Here is a 21,386-nt window from a genome sequence, read left to right on the forward strand (position 1 = left end):
CAACTCAAAGGTTTTCACCAAAAATTTAATACCTATTCTATTTCCCAATCCAAAAAGCAGATACCTACCTTTCCCCAGGGGTTCTAAAAGGAAAAATAGAGGAAAGCACAGATAGAGACAGACACAGAAGAACACATGAAAGACAGCACAGAAAACAAATCTGTACTACAAACATCTGGGAAGTATGTTAATTCCAGAATCAGTGTCCATCTTGAAATGGCCTGGATTCACCATTGACGTCTGTGCCAGGACATAAGAGCTCTAAAGTGGACATATGTTTAAAACCTAAACCTGATTAGAATGGCTACAAAACTGAATGATCCTGAAGTCTACCCAGGAGTTGATGTTATTTCAGGGCGTGTGGCAAAAATGCTGAAAACAGTAATAAACAACCCAGCAAGAGCCTCTAAAGCAATCCTGATAATAAACAAATTTTATTACAGCTGCATTACAGATGTTCCCACAAATGCTCATAATTTGTAGAATTCTAAGAATTTATAGTCTCCAATAGACTTTCTATCCCATGAACTTATCTAAAATACCACAAATTCAAAACTATGTATGGACTGCTCCGAAAGTTAATCCAAGACACTGAAGGCCACTGATCATGACCCTTTACCCAAGAAGGGGCAATCACATGACCAAAGCAATTCAAGTACACAATTGCTCTTTTGGTTTCTAACCCTCCCCCAACGCCACCACAATCTTTACCCTTAGTCCCTTGTTTATTCCCACCTCCAAAAGAACACAATTTCAGTGAAAATTCCGGCATGCTCAGCTCTATCAGATCATAGTCCAGAATTTTTTTAGAAAAAATTCTTTAAACTTAGTGGCATCAAAACAGATAATGTCACCAGCACCATCATAATAGGGGTATGATGGATGGGAACCACCGAGGAATAGCAGCACAGATGCACGAGTCTACAGGTAAAACTGCTCACCCAAGGCAACTACGCCTACCTTAAATTATTTGGTAAGAGATTAAATAAATTAAACCAGGACCTATCCCTAAAACTTTTTTTCTTTCTTTTTTTTTATAGCTTAAATTTTCAACTCCAAAATTTTATGATTTTATTATTCTAGTTAGCCACATATTTTTAAGAGTCCACTGATGTCAACATTCCAGAAAACTAAGAGTCTATTAAACTCCAAATCTCAATCTAACCATTTTACATTGTCAAATTATTTATTCCTTACAGTTTTTGATAATAAAATGGTCATGGATTTTGAGAACATGTGGGCAGCAGATTCCTGCCTCTAATTGGGATTTGTGATGCCAGGGCAGGAAAATATCACTTCCCAGTCCCTGCCAGTGAAAACTCAAAAAAAGCTGTTCAGCTCATTTCATCATGCTGTCACTACCCTCTTTCTAAAAACTGCAAAACTCTTTTCTTGGAAATCATTGGGATCCCTTCATTCTCTCTGAAGAAAGTTGATGGAAAAGTCCTGAGAAAACATGTATGCATTTATAGTTTACCAATTGACCAAAAACAAAACAAAAAAAAACAGCAGAGAGAAGGGAGGACATTGAGGACATTTTAAACCCAACACTCAGCCCTCCAGTGTAGCACAGGGTGCCACCCACTCTCCCTGTAAGAAAGGAAACTGAGCAAGAGCATTTAAAAATCATCTGTGGGCCAGGAGCGGTGGCTCACACCTGTAATCCCAGGACTTTAGGTGGGTGACTCACCTGAGGTCAGGAGTTCGAGACCAGCCTGGCCAACATGGCAGAACCCCATCTTTATTAAAAATACAAAAATTAGCCAGGCATGGTGGCCTATGCGTGTAGTCCCAGCTACTCAGGAGGCTAAGGCAGGACAACTGCTTGAACCCAGGAGGCGGAGGTTGCAGTGAGCTGAGATCACACCACTGCACTCCAGCCTGGGCAACAGAGCAAGACTCTGTCTCAAAAAAAAAAAAAAAAAAAATACATACAATGTATACTAAACAGGTCTGTAAAGAAAGCAGAAAAGGCAGGGCAGTGGTTCAGTAATACTTAGTATATTTAATCAGCCAACTTCAAATCTGTGAAGTTCTACTATAATAAGAAGAGTTTTTTTAAAAAAGGGGATAGGGCATGAGGGAGAAAAAACAATCCTAGAATTTTAAGTTCTAGAAGTAGTGGTAGAGTGTGGTGTGAGAGCAAAAGAAAACACATCGTAAATACATGTCCTAATGGGAACTATGATCCCTTTCTTCAAAAATAAAGCCAAAAAAAATTAAGGTATCTAAGAGTCCTCTGATTGAACCTTAGCTCGGCAACACTCTGGGGAAACTAAAGAGAAAAGGAGGGAGGCAGAAAGAGAGAGGGGAAGAGGTAAAGAAAGACTTACAGATTTGCAAATTCACATACACAGACATCAAAGTGAACTTCTGAACCTGAATGTTAATACTGACAAAGAAAGCTCCTGGGACTACAGTAGTTATCTATCCATCAATTAACAAAAGGTGGGTTAGACCTATTCAGTTAGCAAACTTTAACAACAAAACATACCATGTAAGGGTTAGAATTTACTTGGAGCAGAGAAGGAAAGAACTACAATGTGAAGACAGACCAGACAGCCTTATCTTTAATAATGTCAGATAAAATAAGCAAGTGAACTAAACTCAGCAATTCTCAACAACCAGAAAGAAGTCATGGATAAGGCAGAAAGGAGATAAGATGGTGGCATTCCCTGTATAAATGAAGCCACTGATCATCCCTCAGGAAATGAGGTAGGGTACACTTTTCCTGTCAGACACTGACAAAATCCAGGACCTCATCCTGAAATTCAATAAATTCCTTAGAAATTCCTAGAACCATTAAGAACTGAATATTATGCAACTAGTTCAAGTACCCAAAACCTACAAATCTTCCATTGAAAACAATCCTTTGGGGCCAGGTGCGGTGGCTCATGCCTGTAATCCCAGCACTTTGGGAGGCCAAAGCAGACAGATCACCTGAGGTCAGGAGTTCGAGGCCAGCCTGACCAACATGGCAAAACCCCATCTCTACTAAAAATACAAAAATTAGCTGGGCGTGGTGGTGGGCGCCTGTAATTCCAGCTACTCAGGAGGCTGAAACAAAAGAATTGCTTGAACTCAGGAGGTGGAGGTTGCAGTGAGCCAAGATCGTGCCACTGCACTCCAGCCTGGGCGACAAGAGTGAAACACCATCTAAAAAACAAAACAAAACAAAACAAAAACAAACAAAAAAGAAAACAATCCTTTGTTCTTCACAAATAAGTGTAACGTGTTTTTTAGAGGATCCACTTAAAAGAATTCATTCAGCTGTGCGCAGTGGCTCACGTCTGTAATCTCAGCACTTTGAGAGGCCAGGGCAGGCGGATCACTTGAGGTCGGGAGCCTGGCCAACATGGTGAACTCCCATCTCTACTAAAAATACAAAAATTAGCTGGGTGTGGTGGCACATGCCTGTAATCACAGCTACTTGGGAAGCTGAGGCAGGAGAATCGCTTGAACCCAGGAGGCAGAGGTAGCAGTGTGCCGAGATCACGCCATTGCACTCCAGTCTGAGTGAAGAGCGAAACTCTTGTCTCAAAAAAAAAAAAAAAAAAAGGCAGGCGTGGTGGCTCACGTCGGTAATCCCAGCACTTTGGGAGGCCAAGGCGGGTGGATCACCTAGTCAGGAGTTGGAGCCCAGCCTGGCTAACATGGCAAAACCCATCTCTACTAAAAACTCCAAAAATCAGCTGGGCACAGTGGCAAGCGCCTGTAATCCCAGGTACTTGGGAGGCTGAGGCAGAAGAATCACTTGAACCTGTGAGGCGGAGGCTGCAGTGAGCCAAGATTGCGCCATTGCACTCCAGCCTGGGAGACAGAGCAAGACGCTGTCTTAAAAAAAAAAAAAAAGAATTCATTCAAGTGCAAAGTGTGAGGGTAGGTAGTTTTCCAGGAAACATGGACACTGAAGAACGGTGCTCAGCACTCCCCAGCGTTGGGAAAGGTGAGAATCACTTATATAGGCAAAAACAGGGGAGTGGAACAGGATTACAAGATTTTCTACATAAGGCTAACATATAGATACAAGATTTGATTGGTTACTATTATACTCTAAGGGGGTTGCTTAACACTCCATTGTAAAGCAGTAACAATCACAGGGGTCTCTACCTCCAGCTTCATTTAGTCTAGGTTTGAATAAAGAATAGGGTATCTGGTTATATGTAACATCTCAACACAAAGGTCCCTAAGCAACAGTCACGCACCAGAGAAGAAAAACAGCCATGTTATGTGACTCAGTTTCCAGGGCCTAACTTTTCCCCTTGGCATAATAAATTCAGAGCATGTAGAAATTTTCTTTTCACAGGTAGAGGATATTTTTTCTATCAATAGACACTGACAAAATCCAGGACCTCATTCTCAAATTCAATAAATTCCTTAGAAATTTCTAGAAGCATTAACAGCTAAATATCATACAACTAGTACATGTGCCCAAAACCTAAAATTCTTCCATTGAAAACAATCCACAGCTGGGCATGGTGTCTTACACCTGTAACCCCAGCACTTTGGGAGGCCAAGGCAGGAGAATTGCTCGAGGCCAGGAGTTCAGGTCCAGTCTGGACAACATAGAGAGACCCCATCTCTACAAAAAAATAAAATTAGCTAGGCATGGTAGTATACGCCTGTAGTCCTAGCTACTCAGGAGGCTGAGGTGGGAGGTTTGTTTGAGCTCATGTGTTTGAACCTGCAATGAAATAGGATAGTGCCACTGCACCCCAACCTGGATGACAGAGCAAGACCTTGTCTAAAAAAATATATTTTTAATTAAAAAAAAAATCCTCTGTTCTTCAAGAATAAGTGTAAAGCCCTTTTAATAGAAGCAATCTAAATCCAGAGATCCTCAAGCAGTGGTCTCTCAGAGAAACAATGCTCAGTTCTTTAGCACTCTGATTTTACTCCTCAATTTGAGGTCTTTCTAGAATTCACTATCACTTACAGCAGGTCTGACCTAACATGGCAGAGTGGCAAAAACATAATCTATGTACCACAGCAGTTCTGGATTTCAACCTATGCAACCTCAGAAAAGTCACTAGTCATATTATTCTTCCCCGGGGCTAATAATAGTTCTCAAGACTGAAGAATTCAAAGAGGTAACCAGGAGGCACTTGACAAAAGGTAATTTAGTTTCTTTTGTCACCCAGCTTTCAAGTTCTTCTCCTCAGAATCCATCTGGCACGTCCTCATTGCTCCATGAATGGCAAATAATACCTTCACCATTATCTAACTATTTTTAGATCTTTATTTAAACAACTCAACCTTCCTGGAAACACCCTACACTCATGTCTATTACTTTTCTTCAAGATCCGGGAAGCTTTTCCTGGCTGACTTCAATCCCTACTCTTCAAAATGCTCTGCAGGTATTCTCCCAACAATTTAAAAAGTTTCAACTGGGATGGGCGCGGTGGCTCACACCTGTAATCCCAGCACTTTGGGAGGCTGAGGCAGGCAGATCACGAGGTCAGGAGTTCGAGACCAGCCTGACAAACATGGTGAAACCCCGACTCTACTAAAAATACAAAAATTAGCTGGGCATGGTGTCATGCGCCTGTAGAGTCCCAGCTACTCAGGAGGCTGAGGCAGGAGAATCGCTTGAACCCGGTAGGTGGAGGTTGCAGTGAGCTGAGATCCTGCCACTGCACTCCAGCCTGGGCAACAGAGTGAAACGCCATCTCAGAAAAAAAGTTCTTTTTTCTACAGGTCAATGTTTTTGTCTGATCTCAAATACATTACGAATAAATGTATCTTTAGGATATAAAAAGTATCTTCAACATCTACCATAACTCACACATCCCATACTACAACAGCTATGAGCGAACCATTTTCTCCCCAGCAGTCTTATTTACATAAGTCCTTTGTCCACTAATTAGAATAAAAATGCAATAAGCTTATCTCATTTTAAGTGGGTAGATCTTTTCAGATCACTGGAAATATTTCATAGCTTTATAAGTTTCTCCAGCCAGGCACAGTGGCTCACGCCTGTTAATCCCAGCACTTTGGGAGGCCAAGGAGGGTGGATCACCTGAGGTCAGGAGTTCGAGACCAGCCTGGCCAACATGGTGAAACTCGATCTCTACTAAAAAAAATACAAAAAACCTAGCCGGGCATGGTGGTGTGTGCCTGTAATCCCAGCTACTATCGCTTGAACCGGGGAGGTGGAGGTTGCAGTAAGCCAAGATCATGCCACTGCACTCTAGCCTGGGCAATAGAGTGAGACTCTGTCTCCAAAAAAAAAATAAAAAAAAAGAAAATAAGTTTCTCCAAGAAAGCCACATAATTCAAACTTCAGACTTTTTATTTCTAAAAGGCTCAATAAGAGAAAGCCATTACCTAGACCATGTTTAAATGAATGAAGATGGGGTCTTCCCATTATTTAAGTGATATGTGGAACATTTACATTTCACCATGGAAATTTGTTACCTAAGCACCAGACATTGTGACCAAAGCATATGCCACACAAAGACATTCTTAAAGAATTCTCTAAACCTGCAGCAAAACCCACAGACTTACCACATCAAACGATGAAGCATCAACCAAAACCACTACCTGCTTAAAGTGAGGTGAGAACAGAGGACAGCTCTTCCCCAGGTTTCCCATGCCCCACTGCCTGAGCTGTCTATCAAGCTTGATTGTATGAGAGGGCTCTGCAGTTACTTCAATGAAAATGGGCTCATAACTCAATTAAAACCAGCCAGTTCACTGATTTGATCACTCAACAAATATCTGGTTAATGCCTATTAATGCCAGCAACTTCTGGTAGAGAGAAGAAAGACACTAAGAGAAATATATTTTAGATGATGAAGCCTCACATTGTGTTCTCTCCTAAGCCAAAAATCATGAAAAACAAAATCAACTATATTATATTGTACTACAATTGGCTGAAAGTTTCTTAATTCATTTTTTTATTCGAGGAATAATTTACATATAATGAAGTAAACAAATATTAAATGCATAGCTCTGAAATTTTACATATGTAAAATTTATTCTTGAGCTCCACCCAGTTCAAGAATAGAACACAAAATCAGAACTCTAAAGAAGATGGGAAAAAAAGAGACTGCTCATTAACCATGTCTCTGAAAACAGACAGGTACCTGTATAGTCACTGCCACAAACAATCATTCTGGTTAGCAGAAACTTTCATATATACACAGTACTGTGATTTATCATCATAAAACAAAATTTACTGAGTCCTTAACTCTATATAAGACCACGTACCAAATTCAAAAAAAGAAAAAAAAGAGGCCAGGCATGGTGACTCATGCCTATAATCCCAGCACTGTGGGAGGCCAAGGCAAGAGGATCACTTGAGCCTGGGAGGGTCAAGGCTGCAGTGAGCTCTGATTGCACCACTGCACTTCCAGCTTGGGCAACAGAGTGAGACTTTGTCTCTTTAAAAAAAATAAATAAAAAAAAGCAAGCAATGTGAAGAAGACTGATTTTGAATTAATATCTTCTCCAACTTTCAAAACAAAAAGATAAAATAACAAAAATCTAAAAATAAAACAATCTAATGTTGCCCTCAATATAAGACGAAGCGGCCACACACAGTTGGAAACAAAGAGTAAAAGGAGGGAACTGAGGAAACGTAGCTCCTAAAGTTCAAAAGAAATAAGGTAAATCCCCTTATTCATTTCCCAGCCTTACCATAAGGTTCTTCTCCCACAGGAGATCTGAGGGTGCCATTCTCTAAGAAAGTGAGAAGTCTGCTTTATTTTAGTTCATGAATATGTAGCTGTACCAGGCTGACTGGGCCCACTTATTTCAGGCTGGCCCCTAGAAGAGCACACGCATAGAAAAGCAGACATACTTAATTAGTGCCACCCTAGTCTGATGCAATACTCCAAAATCTCAGGAATGTTTCTATAAATGGGTTTTCTGGTAACCCCATTAGCAAGCTGTCAATTTTAGACCCAAATGAGCAAACACCTAACTTTATGTCACAAGAAAGGAGATGCCTGCAAATTCCAGCAGGGCCCTCTTACACATCTGTTTTTTTTTCTTTAATCTTTTTTTTTTCTTATTTTTAAATTATTTTATTCTACTCTATTCTTCTCCACAGGGCAAGTTCTATCCTAAACAAGTCTTATAGCAAGCAACCAAGGCAAAGTAACAGAATCAGCACAAAATCATCTTGAAATTTTACACTTTCAAGCTGACAACTTGAAGAAATATTAATCCCATACTTTTAAAAACCTTCTCAGAAATTTTTAGCAGTAAAAATAAACAGCTCTGCTCTAAACTTTAACACCTTTCCCTAAAACCCAAACAGAACAGTGGTACACCTGTCAATAAAGTCCAGCAGGAAAAATGAACAAGTAAAGAAGCAAGGCCGGGTGTGGTGGCTCATGCCTGTAATCCCAGCACTTTGGGAAGCCACAATGGGCGGATCACCTGAGGTCGGGAGTTCGAAACCAGCCTGACCAACATGGTAAAACCCCGTCTCTACTAAAAATACAAAATTAGCTGGGTGTGGTGGCACATGCCTGTAATCCCAGCTACTCAGGAGGCTGAGGCAGAAGAATCACTTGAACCCAGGAGGCAGAGGTTGCAGTGAGCCAAGATAATGCCACTGCACTCCAGCCTGGGCAACAAGACCAAAACTCATCTCCAAAAAAAAAAAAAAAAAAAGAAGCAACTGTTGCTCCTGCCTATTAACTTTAGATGAATATGTGGTTACTGCTCATCGGCCTAACCACTTTAATGTGGAATACACTGGGCTATACCGTACTCTACATTTACAGTTCCTTTACTGTCCTAAAGAAACAGTATGCCTATCTTCTAAATCTACTCATGATGACTTCACTAAACTTAAAAGGATGCTATATACAACAAGCAAATAAGATATTTCATTGTAACCTTTCCCCTCAGCTGCTTAATAATTCCCTTTAAGAATCTATTTCAACAATGTTCATGTGAATATATATATTTTATTTATTTAATTTTTGAGATAGGGTCTATGTCGTCCAGGCTGGAGTGCAGTGGGTATTCAACAGGCGCAATCATGGTGTACTACAGCCTCAAACTTCTTAGCTCGAGTGATCCCTCTGCCTCAGCCTCCCAAGTAACTGAAACTATAGAATATATATACTTTAAATAAAATTTGCTTATGTCCATTTTTAAAGGAAAAAAAATACAAATTAACATTTCAGAAATACATATTCACATGTGAGAATTCATGAGTTTTCTCCTAAGATTTATCTAGGCTGCCTTCAAGTCACATAACAGTCTAATTTTTACCCAAAAAAGGACAGTCATAGGCCTTTCCAATTCCATACCAGTTCCATACCTTAGTACTTTTTAAAAAAATTTACAGAAATAAAACCACATACTGCATGTAACATGAGCTATTACAGTGACATATATCTTATAAAATGGAGAGATGGCACTGATAAAAAATAAACACAAGCTCAAAAGTTTTACTTTGAATAATTTAAATTAATGTTCAATGTTCTGGGAGTTTTATAATTCAGGCATTCATTTATTCACTCACTGTACATATATTTTTATGAACACTATGCCAGACATGTGTCCCTGGAGACAGAATGCCTCCAGCCTCCACCCAAACAGTTAGTGAAGTGAATCCTCTCTGTGCTTGCATCTCTCACTTAGGACTTACTATATAACATGAAAGTACTGCTCTAGAAAAGAGGTCAACAAACCTGTGCTATGAAAGCCAGATAGTAAATATTTCAGCCTTTGTGGGCTGGGACATATGGAATCTGTCGCTATTACTCAACTCTGCCTTTATTGTGCAAAAACAGCCACAGACAATGCTTTGTTACATGGGCTAAACTGTGCTCCAACAAAACTTTATGGATAACTAAAATTTGAATTTCATGAAATTTTCACATGTCACAAAATATTATTCTTCTGATTTTTTTCGAACCAATTAAAAATGTACAAACCATTCTTAGTTCATAGCCCATACAAAAATAGGTGGCAGGACTGGACTGGACTTGGCTAAGAAGGCCATCATTTGCCTACCCCCAAATCAAGAGACATGGGTCTCTGTATCTACACCTCATCTAAGAATGAGGTCAGGGCAATGTCCCATGAATCACTACACATCCAGGAATTTGCATTGGTGCTAATACATAACAAGCAATTAACCAATATTAGTCATCTTTAACTGAACTAAAAGATTACTAAACTCCTGACTCGTCCTTCAAAAACTTCATGGTTTAAAGGTAGAAACAGACAAGTCAAGAAACAGACAATCCTATGTGACAGGGACTGTGATAAATACCTACTACAGGGTGGCATGAGTGGGAGACCTCATCCAAGCTAGGAAGTGGGGCAGAAAGGGGAGAGAGAAAGAGAAACTGGGGAAGGAGTCCTAACACCTGGGAGAAGTGTTCCAAACCAAAGGACAGCCCTGTGAACACGTGAAGCAACAAAAAGGCCCAGATCCTAAAGTACCCTGTACACCACGCCAAGGAGTTTGGACTTTATCTTAAAACCTTGAGGAACCACTGCAGAATTTTTAGCTGCAAAATTGTATGATCAGATTTGCATTTTAGAATCATCACTCAGTCCAAAGGATGGCTGTCCAAATATAAAGGGCAAAACTGGAGGCGGAAAGCCCACCAGTTTATTAGGAGGCTGTGGCAACAATCCAGGTGAAATGCAATGGGAACTTACAGTAAGGCAGAGACAAAGAGGATGGAGAGAAAGATAAGCATCTGAGACACATAGTGTCTGGATATAGAAGGTAAGAGTAGAGTCTTGGATAGATTATAGTAAGGATTGGTGGGAAAGAAAGGGGTGAAGTTACAGCTACGCAGAACCGACCCACCTCACAGCAGTGGATCCTATCTGTTCACCAGAGTAGTCTTTACTTATGAAGCCTGTCAAGCACGGTTCTTTCAGTAGAGACGCGGGCAACATCGGTTGAGAGCCTCAGTGTTAGACAGCAGTGTAGTTCACTCAGATAGGGAATACCAAAAGGGCTTTGAGTTGGGTAAGACAACAAGGAGTGAATTTAGTTTTGAATATGGTCTCTGGACATCCCAAATTGACCATAATCAACAAGTTTTTAGATCTGGAAAAAGAGCTTACTAGAAATACAACTTTAGAATTTAAAAATTTACAAATGAAATTGCAAATAAAGCCTTGAGACAAACATGAGTTCATCCACGAAGCGTGAAAAGCATGAAAAGAGAGGAATCCAGAAACATAAATAAAAAGAAGTACGCAGAAGAAAAAACAAGGAAAACCAAAGGAGTCTGGTATCTCTGAACCAGGGTATACATGAAATTTTAAAAGTGGCTTAGAATAAAGTAGACATTCTTTTGAGAGACTCGTTAGAGAAGCTGCAAGCTGCAAGAATGAATGCAATCAACTAGGTAGTCAAAGACCTATCTCCCCCATGACTTTGGGCAAATCACAACCTTAGGCATCTTTGCCTTCCTTGCGTTGTGAGAAATCTCATCAGTGATAAATTGGAGGCCTTATAAGCTGTAAAATATTATATAGACATCCTTGATTTGTTATTGTAATGCCATTATGAGTGTGTAAATTCCTAACAGAGTATAATCTTCTGAAGATAGGACCCTCAATCTTCTACATCTTTCTATCAGGTACAGTGGTATGTATTTCAAGAGTATTTTTAAAAATGTTTGCAGAATATCCGGCAATAACATGAGAATGTATGCACAGGAGGAAGGAGTGCATAGCAAAAGGCACACCCAATTTTCTAAAATTATTTAGAATTGAAATAGTCAAAACTTGATTCCTCCCACAAATGTGACCAATGACAAATGGAAGAGGTGAGGGGGGGATGCCTTATAGCTCCAACTTCTCCCCTAATGTGTAAATTCTTTTTTGAATGCGCTTAGAATGGAGAAGGAATTTGGAGAAAAAGCAGTGAACTGTAGAACAGGAAAGCAGCCAACAGCAACTTTATAAAACTGTGTTCAACAACTGCTGGCCATTAAGGAAGAGCTCCTTAACTTCTCAAGTTGAAACCTGCAAAATGTAAATCAGGCCTTTGTGAGACAAACTAAAATAGTGTCCCCTCAGGGTGCGCAAATACCACACTGAAGTCACCACAGTGAGCTATTCCCTGACATAGTCAGAACCCACCTTGCAAAGGTTTTCCTGGGGGAAAAATTGCCATTTGTTCCATGTTAAATATATACACACTCAGCAGAGGACCAAAAAGAATAAAAGGCAGTAGCCTTATATATCAATTATTCTAACTTACACACACAAAAAAAATTCAGATGCAGATTTAAAAGCTTCATTTAATCACTATTGGTTCCTACAGTTTATGAGGAGCTTGGAAACTAATCTGGTTTCAGTGTTAATTTTAGGAGTTCCATAAACTTTGATTGGGTTGGTTTTATAAGCACTCTTTTCCTTAATCTAATTGTTTTTAGAAAGAGGAAAAGCTACCTTTCTCAAGATTAGGATCCTGTCTGCCAAGTTTCCATCCACAATGATTATCACATTAATTAATGGGGCTGTTTGATAAAAGGCAAATCCTTAGCTACAATCTTAGTATCAACTACTACCCCACTGGTACTGATAAAAACTTACTATAACTTATAAGACATAAAACCCAAACTTTTTAACAGCAATTGAATAATCCATCCAGAAGTTAAAGGCGAAACAAAAAAGACTTCTTTTTAGAAAACGGTGGCTGGTTGAGATTTCTCCCTACAATAAGCAGGAAGTGCAATTCTGGTTCCCATAGCAACTTTAACTCTTTTTATCCGAGGATGCACTGCACCCTGCACCCTGGATGACTATGTATGGTGCTTAAGAGACAGCTGTTTTCAGAATCAACACTGATTTTCCTGGCTTTTGTACAGCAAGTGATGATACGGGCACAATAATCAGATTTGTATTGGCCATCTGTTAAAATACACCTCAGCCTCCCAAAAAGTGCCAGTTAAAATGATCCTAAAATTTTATATATACATGTGTATGCATGAAAAATTTCCAGAGGGTCATATTAATGTAAGAAATTGTGAAGGGTGGTCTCTAGGGCATGGAGCTTAGCAGCTAGTGATAAAGAAACTCACTTGTCATTACACTTATTGTTTGAATTTACAATGTCATGTTTCATTTTTATAATTTAAAAAAGTCAGTGCCGAAACACTTACATAACTACTTACATTTCTTACGTATGATTTGACTGCTTATTTTAAAGTTTACTGTATTTAAAGTTCAACATCAAAAGAAAGGCTAGAAAAGTGGTGGCTAGACCTAGTTCTTTCACACTACTCATTTCTAGTTTCACATGCTCTGTAAGAGCGAAGCACAATATGCATCACTTGTTTAAGGGTATGTGAAATTTGAACTGGAAGGGAGATTTAATAGATGCACAAAACAGTCATGGTACTTTAATTCATGGGAAATAATTAGTTAGCTACAGCCCATGGAGTAACTGGAGTTGGGGAGTGAATATGCTGAACATCAAAACACACAGTGACATATAACACCTTGCCTACTTGTCATAAATTGTTGATCAAAACATACATGTATACATATAACCTTGCCATTAAGATGGGGGGGAGAGAAAGAGAAACCTCAACCTCACTACACACAAACCTTTCTCCCTTCCCACCTCCTCCACTATGCATGATTTCTTCCAGGATGTCATTTCTCATCCAAGAACAAGTCAAGTATCCTAGTCAAGTTGGTTTAAACTAAAAGTTTAAAGTACATATTTTTACAGTTAATCACAATGCTTGTAAGAAAATAACTTTTAACTTACAAGTTTTAAACTCATAGCTTTATGAATTTCATTTAGCAAGAATACTACCAAAAGTTGAGGAAAATTTCAGCAAAACCAAGTCCAAGCATAAAACATTTTATAGTAAAAAGTGATGTTAGAGGTAAACTCTAAGATCTCTTTTGACCTTTTAATCAACCATGACCCAAAGTTAACACATCTGCCTCCCAGTGGGAGCAATCTAACTTAACTGATACCGGGTTACTCTACCACATTATCTTTGCAACAGGCTAGTAAGCACTGAGTAATCTATCTACCTCTGAAATCACCTTAAATAACCTTTAGCTACACAGTGCCTATACGAGAAAATTCTGAGAGCCAAGATTGACAACCCCACCTTTATGTAAATAAGAGACTGTTGTTCAGTAATTGTCAATTGAATTTCAGCCATCTGAGATTTGAGACATCAGGCAACGCCTTTTCTTTGAAAATTTTAAAATCTGAAGATGAAAAAAATAAGACTTCAAGAGTATTCAAACTTGAACACAAACTTTAACAAGTCAAAAGTTAAACAGAAATACTTAGATACAAATTTCAAAAATAATTTTGGCCAACTTAAAAAATATAACAGGAGACAATAAAGAGCAATCTCACAGATGTTAGGAAATCCTCGGTCACTAGCTATGTCTTTAGAAAGGCACCTTTAAAAAACTGAACTCCGTGCACTTTACTTCTTCAATCCCTGAAAAACAGATACCTCACAGTATCATTTTATGAAATTATTTTCAAAATGTTTCATTTGTTTAATGACTTAACTGCAAACAAGATGGTAAATAATTCTGCTTTTCTAACACTTATTCCACATACAATAATTTAATCCCACTTTTCAAAGTACTTTTTGTTAAGTTCAATTCTTTCTCTGGAATCCTGATACTTACATAAAGTTTAGTGTACCGGAGAGCAGTAAAATCATGATCAAAAGAACCATTTGCCTACAACATGTTCCTTTCCAACACCCCTAAGTGATATTAGCCTCACAGAATTACCCTCCCTTGACAGAAGAATGGCTTGGGGCAGTCTGTTCTCTCTGGAAGTTCATCAGTACCAGCTACTGGTAATAATCAAGCCTTCCAAGGCAACGGGGAGTGAAGTGCTAAGTCAAACGTCAGTTTCTCACACATCGATTCCTGTTAAACACAATAATGAAACTTTCTGCCTATTTACATATCTCAATGATGAAGAAAACCTTAGCTAGATCGAACATTATTTTTGGTGCTTCCAGATACACATGTCCATCCTCAATCCACTGCCCTGCCATGAAGTTTTCTACACATCCCTTTCCTGATTTCTGAAAGATCACTTACACGTGTTTCTACACTTGCTTTGAATGAAAGCAAAAGGGAAGACAGTAAAGGAGAGCCTTTTTACCCAGGGACAAGGCTATGCCCAGCAATTACAGTGAGTGCACTTCCTTTTGTTTATTCTGCACCAGGATTAGCAGTCAAATCGCTTTGTGGCTCTTAATTAAGGCTGAGCAGCTATAAAGAACAATAACCTCAAAAGTGAATTTATGTTTTAATTACACATAGGCAATATAGGCAGCGAAGGCATTTGCTCCCCTCAAATTCCCCCTTAACTCAACAGAGCAATCACCCTCAGCCCTGGAAGGACATCTAAACATTTTAAAGGCGAAAGTGTTTAAGGCGGACCTTCTTGTTTCCGATCCAAGAATGCGCTGTGATGACCTTGCTAGCAAAGAGAAAAGTGGGGATGGGAGTTTCTGATTAACACTTCAGAAAAAAAAGGGGGGAATCACAATCCTAACAGGCGAAATGCAGAATAATCAGAGAGCCAGAATCCCGTTAAGTCAGAAAGAACAGGAAAGCAGAGAGACTCGTGCGGAACATCCTGGCCCTCACGGGATGTTAAAAGCGAGATCTATTTAAGAAGTTGGAGAAAGGAGTTTCTGTGTGGCCCATGCCGGGGAACAGAGAGCAAACACGCGGCTGTCTGCGCCCGTGAGGCCGGCCACTGGGACGGAGCCGGTCCGGGAGCTGGGCTGCTGGCGAGCAGTAGCAGGGGACGGGGCTGTCACCGCTTACCCAGGTGCAGCGTGAGGTTGATGGAGCTGGGGTACTGCACCCCGGCCAGCATGGTCTGGCTTTGCCACCAGGTGGTGTCGGCCTGGTTGTTGTAGTCGGTCAGGAAGGCTGCCCCGTGCTGCAGGTGGGGCTGCCCGGCGTCGCACAGGTGACAGGACTTGGTGACCCCGGTCACCCCGGTCTGCACACAGTATTCCTCGGGCGGAGTCCCACACGTGTTGGTGGCCACCACAGTCACGTTGAAGGCGGCGTTGACGAACTCGGGCATGCAGCGCTGCGGCCGCCCGCCCTCGTCCGTGCACTCGTCCATGGCTGCCTGGGCACAGCCCGCCGCGGCGGCCGCCAGCACGGCCAGCACGGGCCAGAGCCGCCCCCGGGGCCGCACGGCCGGCGCGGCCCGATGGCTCCCCCTCATCCCGCCGTCCGCACGCTGGGTCACGGCGAAGGCAAGGGCACCGGCGCGTTCCTCTCGCCTAGCGGCGTCCCCCGGAGGCCGCTCCGCTGCTTGAGCCTGGGGGCCCAGGGGCCTGACTCCGGCGCGGGCGGTGGCGGCGGCTAGTGCAGGAGAGATTGACGGGTGGGCGCCCCTAGCGAGGACCGCGCTGCTAGCCGACCACTGCCCCCGCGCGCCGCCTCCGCGCTTCCCTCACCTACCCCGGGAGCAGCCTGCACTCCGCGCCGACCCCCGACTTCCGAGCGCGTGCCCGAGTGCGCGCCCCCGGGGAGGAAGGAGCAGGGGGTGGGGTCGGCAGGGTGGGGTGGGGTCTGGGCGAGGAGAAGCCCAACCCTGTGTCCTCTCAGCAACTCCTGCGGCCCCTGAGGCAACTCCCCGGCCCTCCGCGCCCCATGGACTGCGCGTCCGCCCCGGCGACTCCAGGAGGCAGCGGGGGCGGGAGCAGCGGCGCCTCGCGCTCGGGCCCGCGGCGCGCGACCCGGGGGGAGGGGCGCGCGAGGTGGGCGGGGATCCGGGGAGGGGGTTGGGGGAGGGGAGAGCAGGGGACAGCAGGGGAGAGCAGGGCAGGGGAGGGGAGGGGAGGGCGGCTGGGTGGTGCATGCCGGGAGGGAAGGGCGGCCTCGCAGACCCGCTCCCCGCGCGGGAGTCGCTGGGGTCCTCGGGTTCCGCGGCCTGGGAGACTCCGGGTTGCAGGAGGAGTCCGGGGAGGGCGCCTTAGAGGGGCGATGCCGGGTCAGGAGGTCGCTCGGGGTCGTCCCTGAGGCCTCGCGCCAATTTGGGCTGCGGCAAGAGGGTCCCCACCCAGCCAGGTATGGGTTCCAACCGGGAGCGCCCGCTGCTGCCCGGGGCCCCGCTCCAGCCCCTCCCGAACAGAGGTCCCGGCGCGTTCAGGGGGCCGACACGGTCCCTGGAGAATCGGAAGGGCCTGGTCGCAGCAGCCAGATGAGTTTCGTGAAGCGATTTCCTGCCGCTGATTTAAAGTGTAACCAGTCGTTTTACCGGGGCAAGGAAGGAAGTGAAAAGGCTGGGAATGGAATGAATTTTTCCCTTGGGTACGCACGACCCACTGCGAAATTCTTCCACTGTGTTGTTTGTGTTCCTCGGCTTGCCTTTAAAAGACTCGAAATTATGTGGATTCTGACATCCTCCTTTTCGGGCCTGCTGAGTCACGGAATATTCTCAGTGCCAGAATGACTCAGTTCACAGAACCTGAGCCAGAAAATCATGAGTTTTAGTCCCGGAGCAGAACCTGGGCGCTTACCCAGTGCTGATACGGCAAGCAGAGACCAGGGCAGGGAGGCAGCAGCTTGAAACCCTTGGCGTCCCCAAGCAGAGAGGATGCACATAGTGAATGACACGGATTTGTTTTGTTCTAGCTTTTCAGGAACTTGATGGTAAGGTGCGGATAATAAGTACACCGCAAAAACAAAACAAACACATGCATAGTTTCGGACCCAGTTGTCCCATTAAGATAGGCATAATGGGAATCTGAAACAAGGAAATAAGTATATGTTAGGTGACTGGATAGTTAGGGTTAGTTAGACGCAGACTACTGATAAGGAAAACCTTAAGGATAATGTTCTGGTAGGATGAAGAAGGGAGGGGAATCTAGGGACTTGTTACACCGCTGAGCTTACTTAGCAAGTTATGTTCATCACTGTTCCGTTTATTTGATGGGATGGGTGGAGATTATGCATGGCTAAGGGTGCCTCATTCTTGGCACCTTCTCTTTGGGAGAATTAAGTTGTGGGGACTAATAATTTTTTAATCCTTTCATACATGAGTTGAAGCAAAATAAATACGTTCATTTACACCTAGAGGGGATTATATGCTCTCTCAGTCCTTCGTTGTACTTGAGAACAAACGTGGGCATATAGGACAAAAATAAGGATGTCAGTTGTAAATAAAGCTACAGATTTGTAATAATCTGTAATATGTAATAATCTGTAATATATAATAAACATATTAGTGAATTTGCATTATTATACATTTTTAGTACTTCATTATATAGTGGCCAAAGCGTGGGTCTCTGTTTCCAACAATCAAAATAAAGACAAGGAGACCCCCAAAGGCTGTGAAATCAACATAAATGGGTTTGTCATTGCTGCCTTTTGAGTCCTAATGTCCAAGATTAACATCAAGATATTACTTATGCGAATTTTCCGTAACTTAATTACCAGAGCCTATCTGATATTTGTAAAGCACATAAAGAGACCTTGAATTAATCTCTCAATTCTCTTACTTATGGAAATGTGTCACAGTGACAAACATCTATTTTGAAAAGAGGTAAAGTGTAACCAGCCAGTGGGCTTGATGATAAAAATTTTGCTCCGTTATTTGGATCTTGATTCAAACAAATCAACGGTTAAAACAAAATTTTTAAGACAATTTGAGAAATTTGAACACTAACTAGATGTTTGATGTTATCGACAAATTATTTTAGCCACCTAGAGATGCCACAGTCTACTAAATAGACTTAGTATTTAAAGAAAAAAAGTGAAAGTGTGTAAGATTTTCTTTTACTGCAGGTTACCCTGTTTTTCAAAAAACTCCAGTCTTTTGAATGCATGTTCTTAAGTGCTTAGAAATTTCATTATCAGCCAGGCGCGGTGGCTCACGCCTGTAATTCCAGCATTTTGGGAAGCCGAGGCAGGGGATTGCTTGAGGCCAGGAGTTCGAGACCAGCCTAGCCAATATGGTGAAACCCTGACTCTACTAAAATTACAAAAATTAGCCAGGCCGGCTGGGGTCGTTGGCTCACGCCTGTAATCCTAGCACTTTGGAAGGCCGAGGCGGGTGGATTACTTGAAGTAAAGAGTTCCAGACCAGCCTAGCCAACGTGGTGAAACCCCAACTCTACTAAAAAAATACAAAAATTAGCTAGGCGTGGTGGCGCATGCCTGTAATCCCAGCTACTCGGGCAGCTGAGGCAGGAGAATCCCTTGAACCAGGGAGGCAGAGGTTGCAGTGAGCCAAGATCGCGCCACCGCACTCCAACCTGGGCGACAGAGCAAGACTCTGTCTCAAAAAAAAAAAATCATCCCGGCGTTGTGTCGCATGCCTGTAATCCCAGCTACTCGGGAGGCTGAGGCGGGAGAATTGCCTGAACCCAGGAGGCGGAGGTTGCAATGAGTGAGATTGCGCCACTGTACTCCAGCCTAGGCGACAGAATGAGACTCTGTCTCAAAAAAAAAAAAAAGAAAGAAAGAGAGAGAGGAATTCTATTATCTGAAAGAGAGAAAGAGAGAGAAAGAAAAAGGAGGGATGGGGGGGAGGGAGGGGAGTTTCATTATCTACCAGACATGGTACTTAGAAGAAAAATGTGAAGGGATGAGAAAAATTTTATTCAGGTCCCTCAAAAGATGATCTTAGTGCCCAGTCATCAGTGTCTCTATGCAGCAACAAAGGCAGGATGAGGAAATGTAGTTTTTTATTGTTTATTGTACAGGCAAGAGAGCTCCAATTAAAGAAAAAAAAAATTTGAAAGTCCAGAGAAAAGAGATTTCTCCCTTCATAATCTATATAAATAATTTCAAGGAAGGATGCTGATTGGCTTGGCTTTGGTCACCTGGCATACCCCTAAAGCTAGGTAAATAGAATACCGTGTGTGGTGTTTGGCAGCCCACCAGAAAACCATGGAATATGGGAAAAGCAATTGAAAGGAAAGCTTGCTGTTGCCATAAGAGGGCAGGTTACAAGGCAGAAAAAACAACAGATGTCTACTACAGCAGGATTTAGAATGTGTGATATAATTAGAAAAATAATTTAAAAGTTTGCATTGACCTTTCCATTGCAACTTTGTGATTTTTTATATTTTTATAATTACCAACGCACTTATTTTTCCAGTCCTTATTCTTTCTGACCTCATTTCCTTGTATTCTTCCCAAGCCTAAGCATCACTATACTATATGCTTTATCTTTTTATATTTAGAAATGCAACCTAAACATAATAATTATTAATAATGATTGACAATGTTAGCCTATATTTACATTCTATGTTACACTTTTCAAAATTACACTGAAGCAAAGAATGTTATCACCTATGCAGAGCTGAAGAAATTAAGGTTCAAATAGGTTAAGTAACCTCTGTAGACAAGTAGGAGGAAAGTCAGGCCAGGAACCTGCTCTTTCTGGCTCCCTGACCAATGCTGTTTCCTTTTCTGTTATGTCAGCGTCATGATAGGAAAGAGGATAAGGGAAGAGCGTTCTCATATTTCCAAGGTTTTTAGGTTATCAAATAAGAATTTAAAATTAGGTAAAAATTAATGTGATACTGGAAGAGAATGACAATATCCCTCTTCAAAGTTACAATGACTACACATGATGCTTTGTGTTAGGTTTATAGATCCTGCCTAGGTCCTTGGTACAAATCCAAGCAAAACAAGATAAGGTATCTTTCGTGGCGAGCTCAGGTAAAGACAGGATTCCTCTTGTATGAAGTAAAACCCTTCCTTCCCACCCAGCCCCATGCACCCAATTCTTTTTTTTTTTTAACAGAATTGCCCAAACTCCTTTGTTTTGAAAAAAGATTTACTTTTCTAATAATAATCATACATATTTATGGAGTACATAATGTTTTGATACATACAGTGTATATTCATCAAATGAGCGTGATTTGCGTGTATGTCACCTCAAACATCTATCTTTTTTTTTTTAAGTCACCCACCCTGGAGTGCAGTGGCACAAACACAGCTCACTGCAGCTTCCAACTCCAGGGCTCAAGCAATCTTCCCACCTCAGCCTCCCAAGTAGCTGGGACCACAGGCATGGGCCACCATGCCCGACTAATTTTTTTTTAATTTTAGTAAAGATGTGGTCTCACCTTGTTGCCCAGGCTGGTCTTGAACTTCTGAGCTCAAGCGATCCTCCTGCCTTGGCCTCCCGAAGGGCTGGGATTACGGGTGTGAGCCATAGTGCCCAGTCATCATTTCTTTGTGTTAAGAACATTCAATATCCTCTCCTCTAGCTATTTAAAAATATCTAATAAATTATTTTTAACTATAGTCAGCCTATAGTGCTATGTGGAACACTAGAATTTATTTCTCCTAACTAGCTGTAATTTTATATATTTTAACCAATCTGCATCTATCCCCCATCCCAACTACCTTTCCCAGCCTCTAGTAACCACTATTCTGCTCTCTACTTCTACAAG

The 21,386-nt window shown here is 42.0% G+C and overlaps 1 protein-coding gene across 1 annotated transcript in view; it reads right to left on the minus strand.

The window, feature by feature from the left end:
* The window catches only part of LAMC1 (laminin subunit gamma 1), a 118,866-nt gene extending 102,132 nt beyond the window's left edge, over positions 1 to 16,734 (minus strand). The window contains exon 1 of the mRNA XM_054455448.2: positions 15,781 to 16,734. Within this exon, the coding sequence (XP_054311423.1) occupies positions 15,781 to 16,195 (415 nt within the window). The 5' untranslated portion in view covers positions 16,196 to 16,734. The remainder of the gene's footprint in view (positions 1 to 15,780) is intronic.
* Positions 16,735 to 21,386: the final 4,652 nt, after the last annotated feature.

Source organism: Pongo pygmaeus, chromosome 1, assembly GCF_028885625.2.
Source record: "Pongo pygmaeus isolate AG05252 chromosome 1, NHGRI_mPonPyg2-v2.0_pri, whole genome shotgun sequence".
In the NCBI taxonomy this organism is placed as follows: Eukaryota; Metazoa; Chordata; class Mammalia; order Primates; family Hominidae; genus Pongo; species Pongo pygmaeus.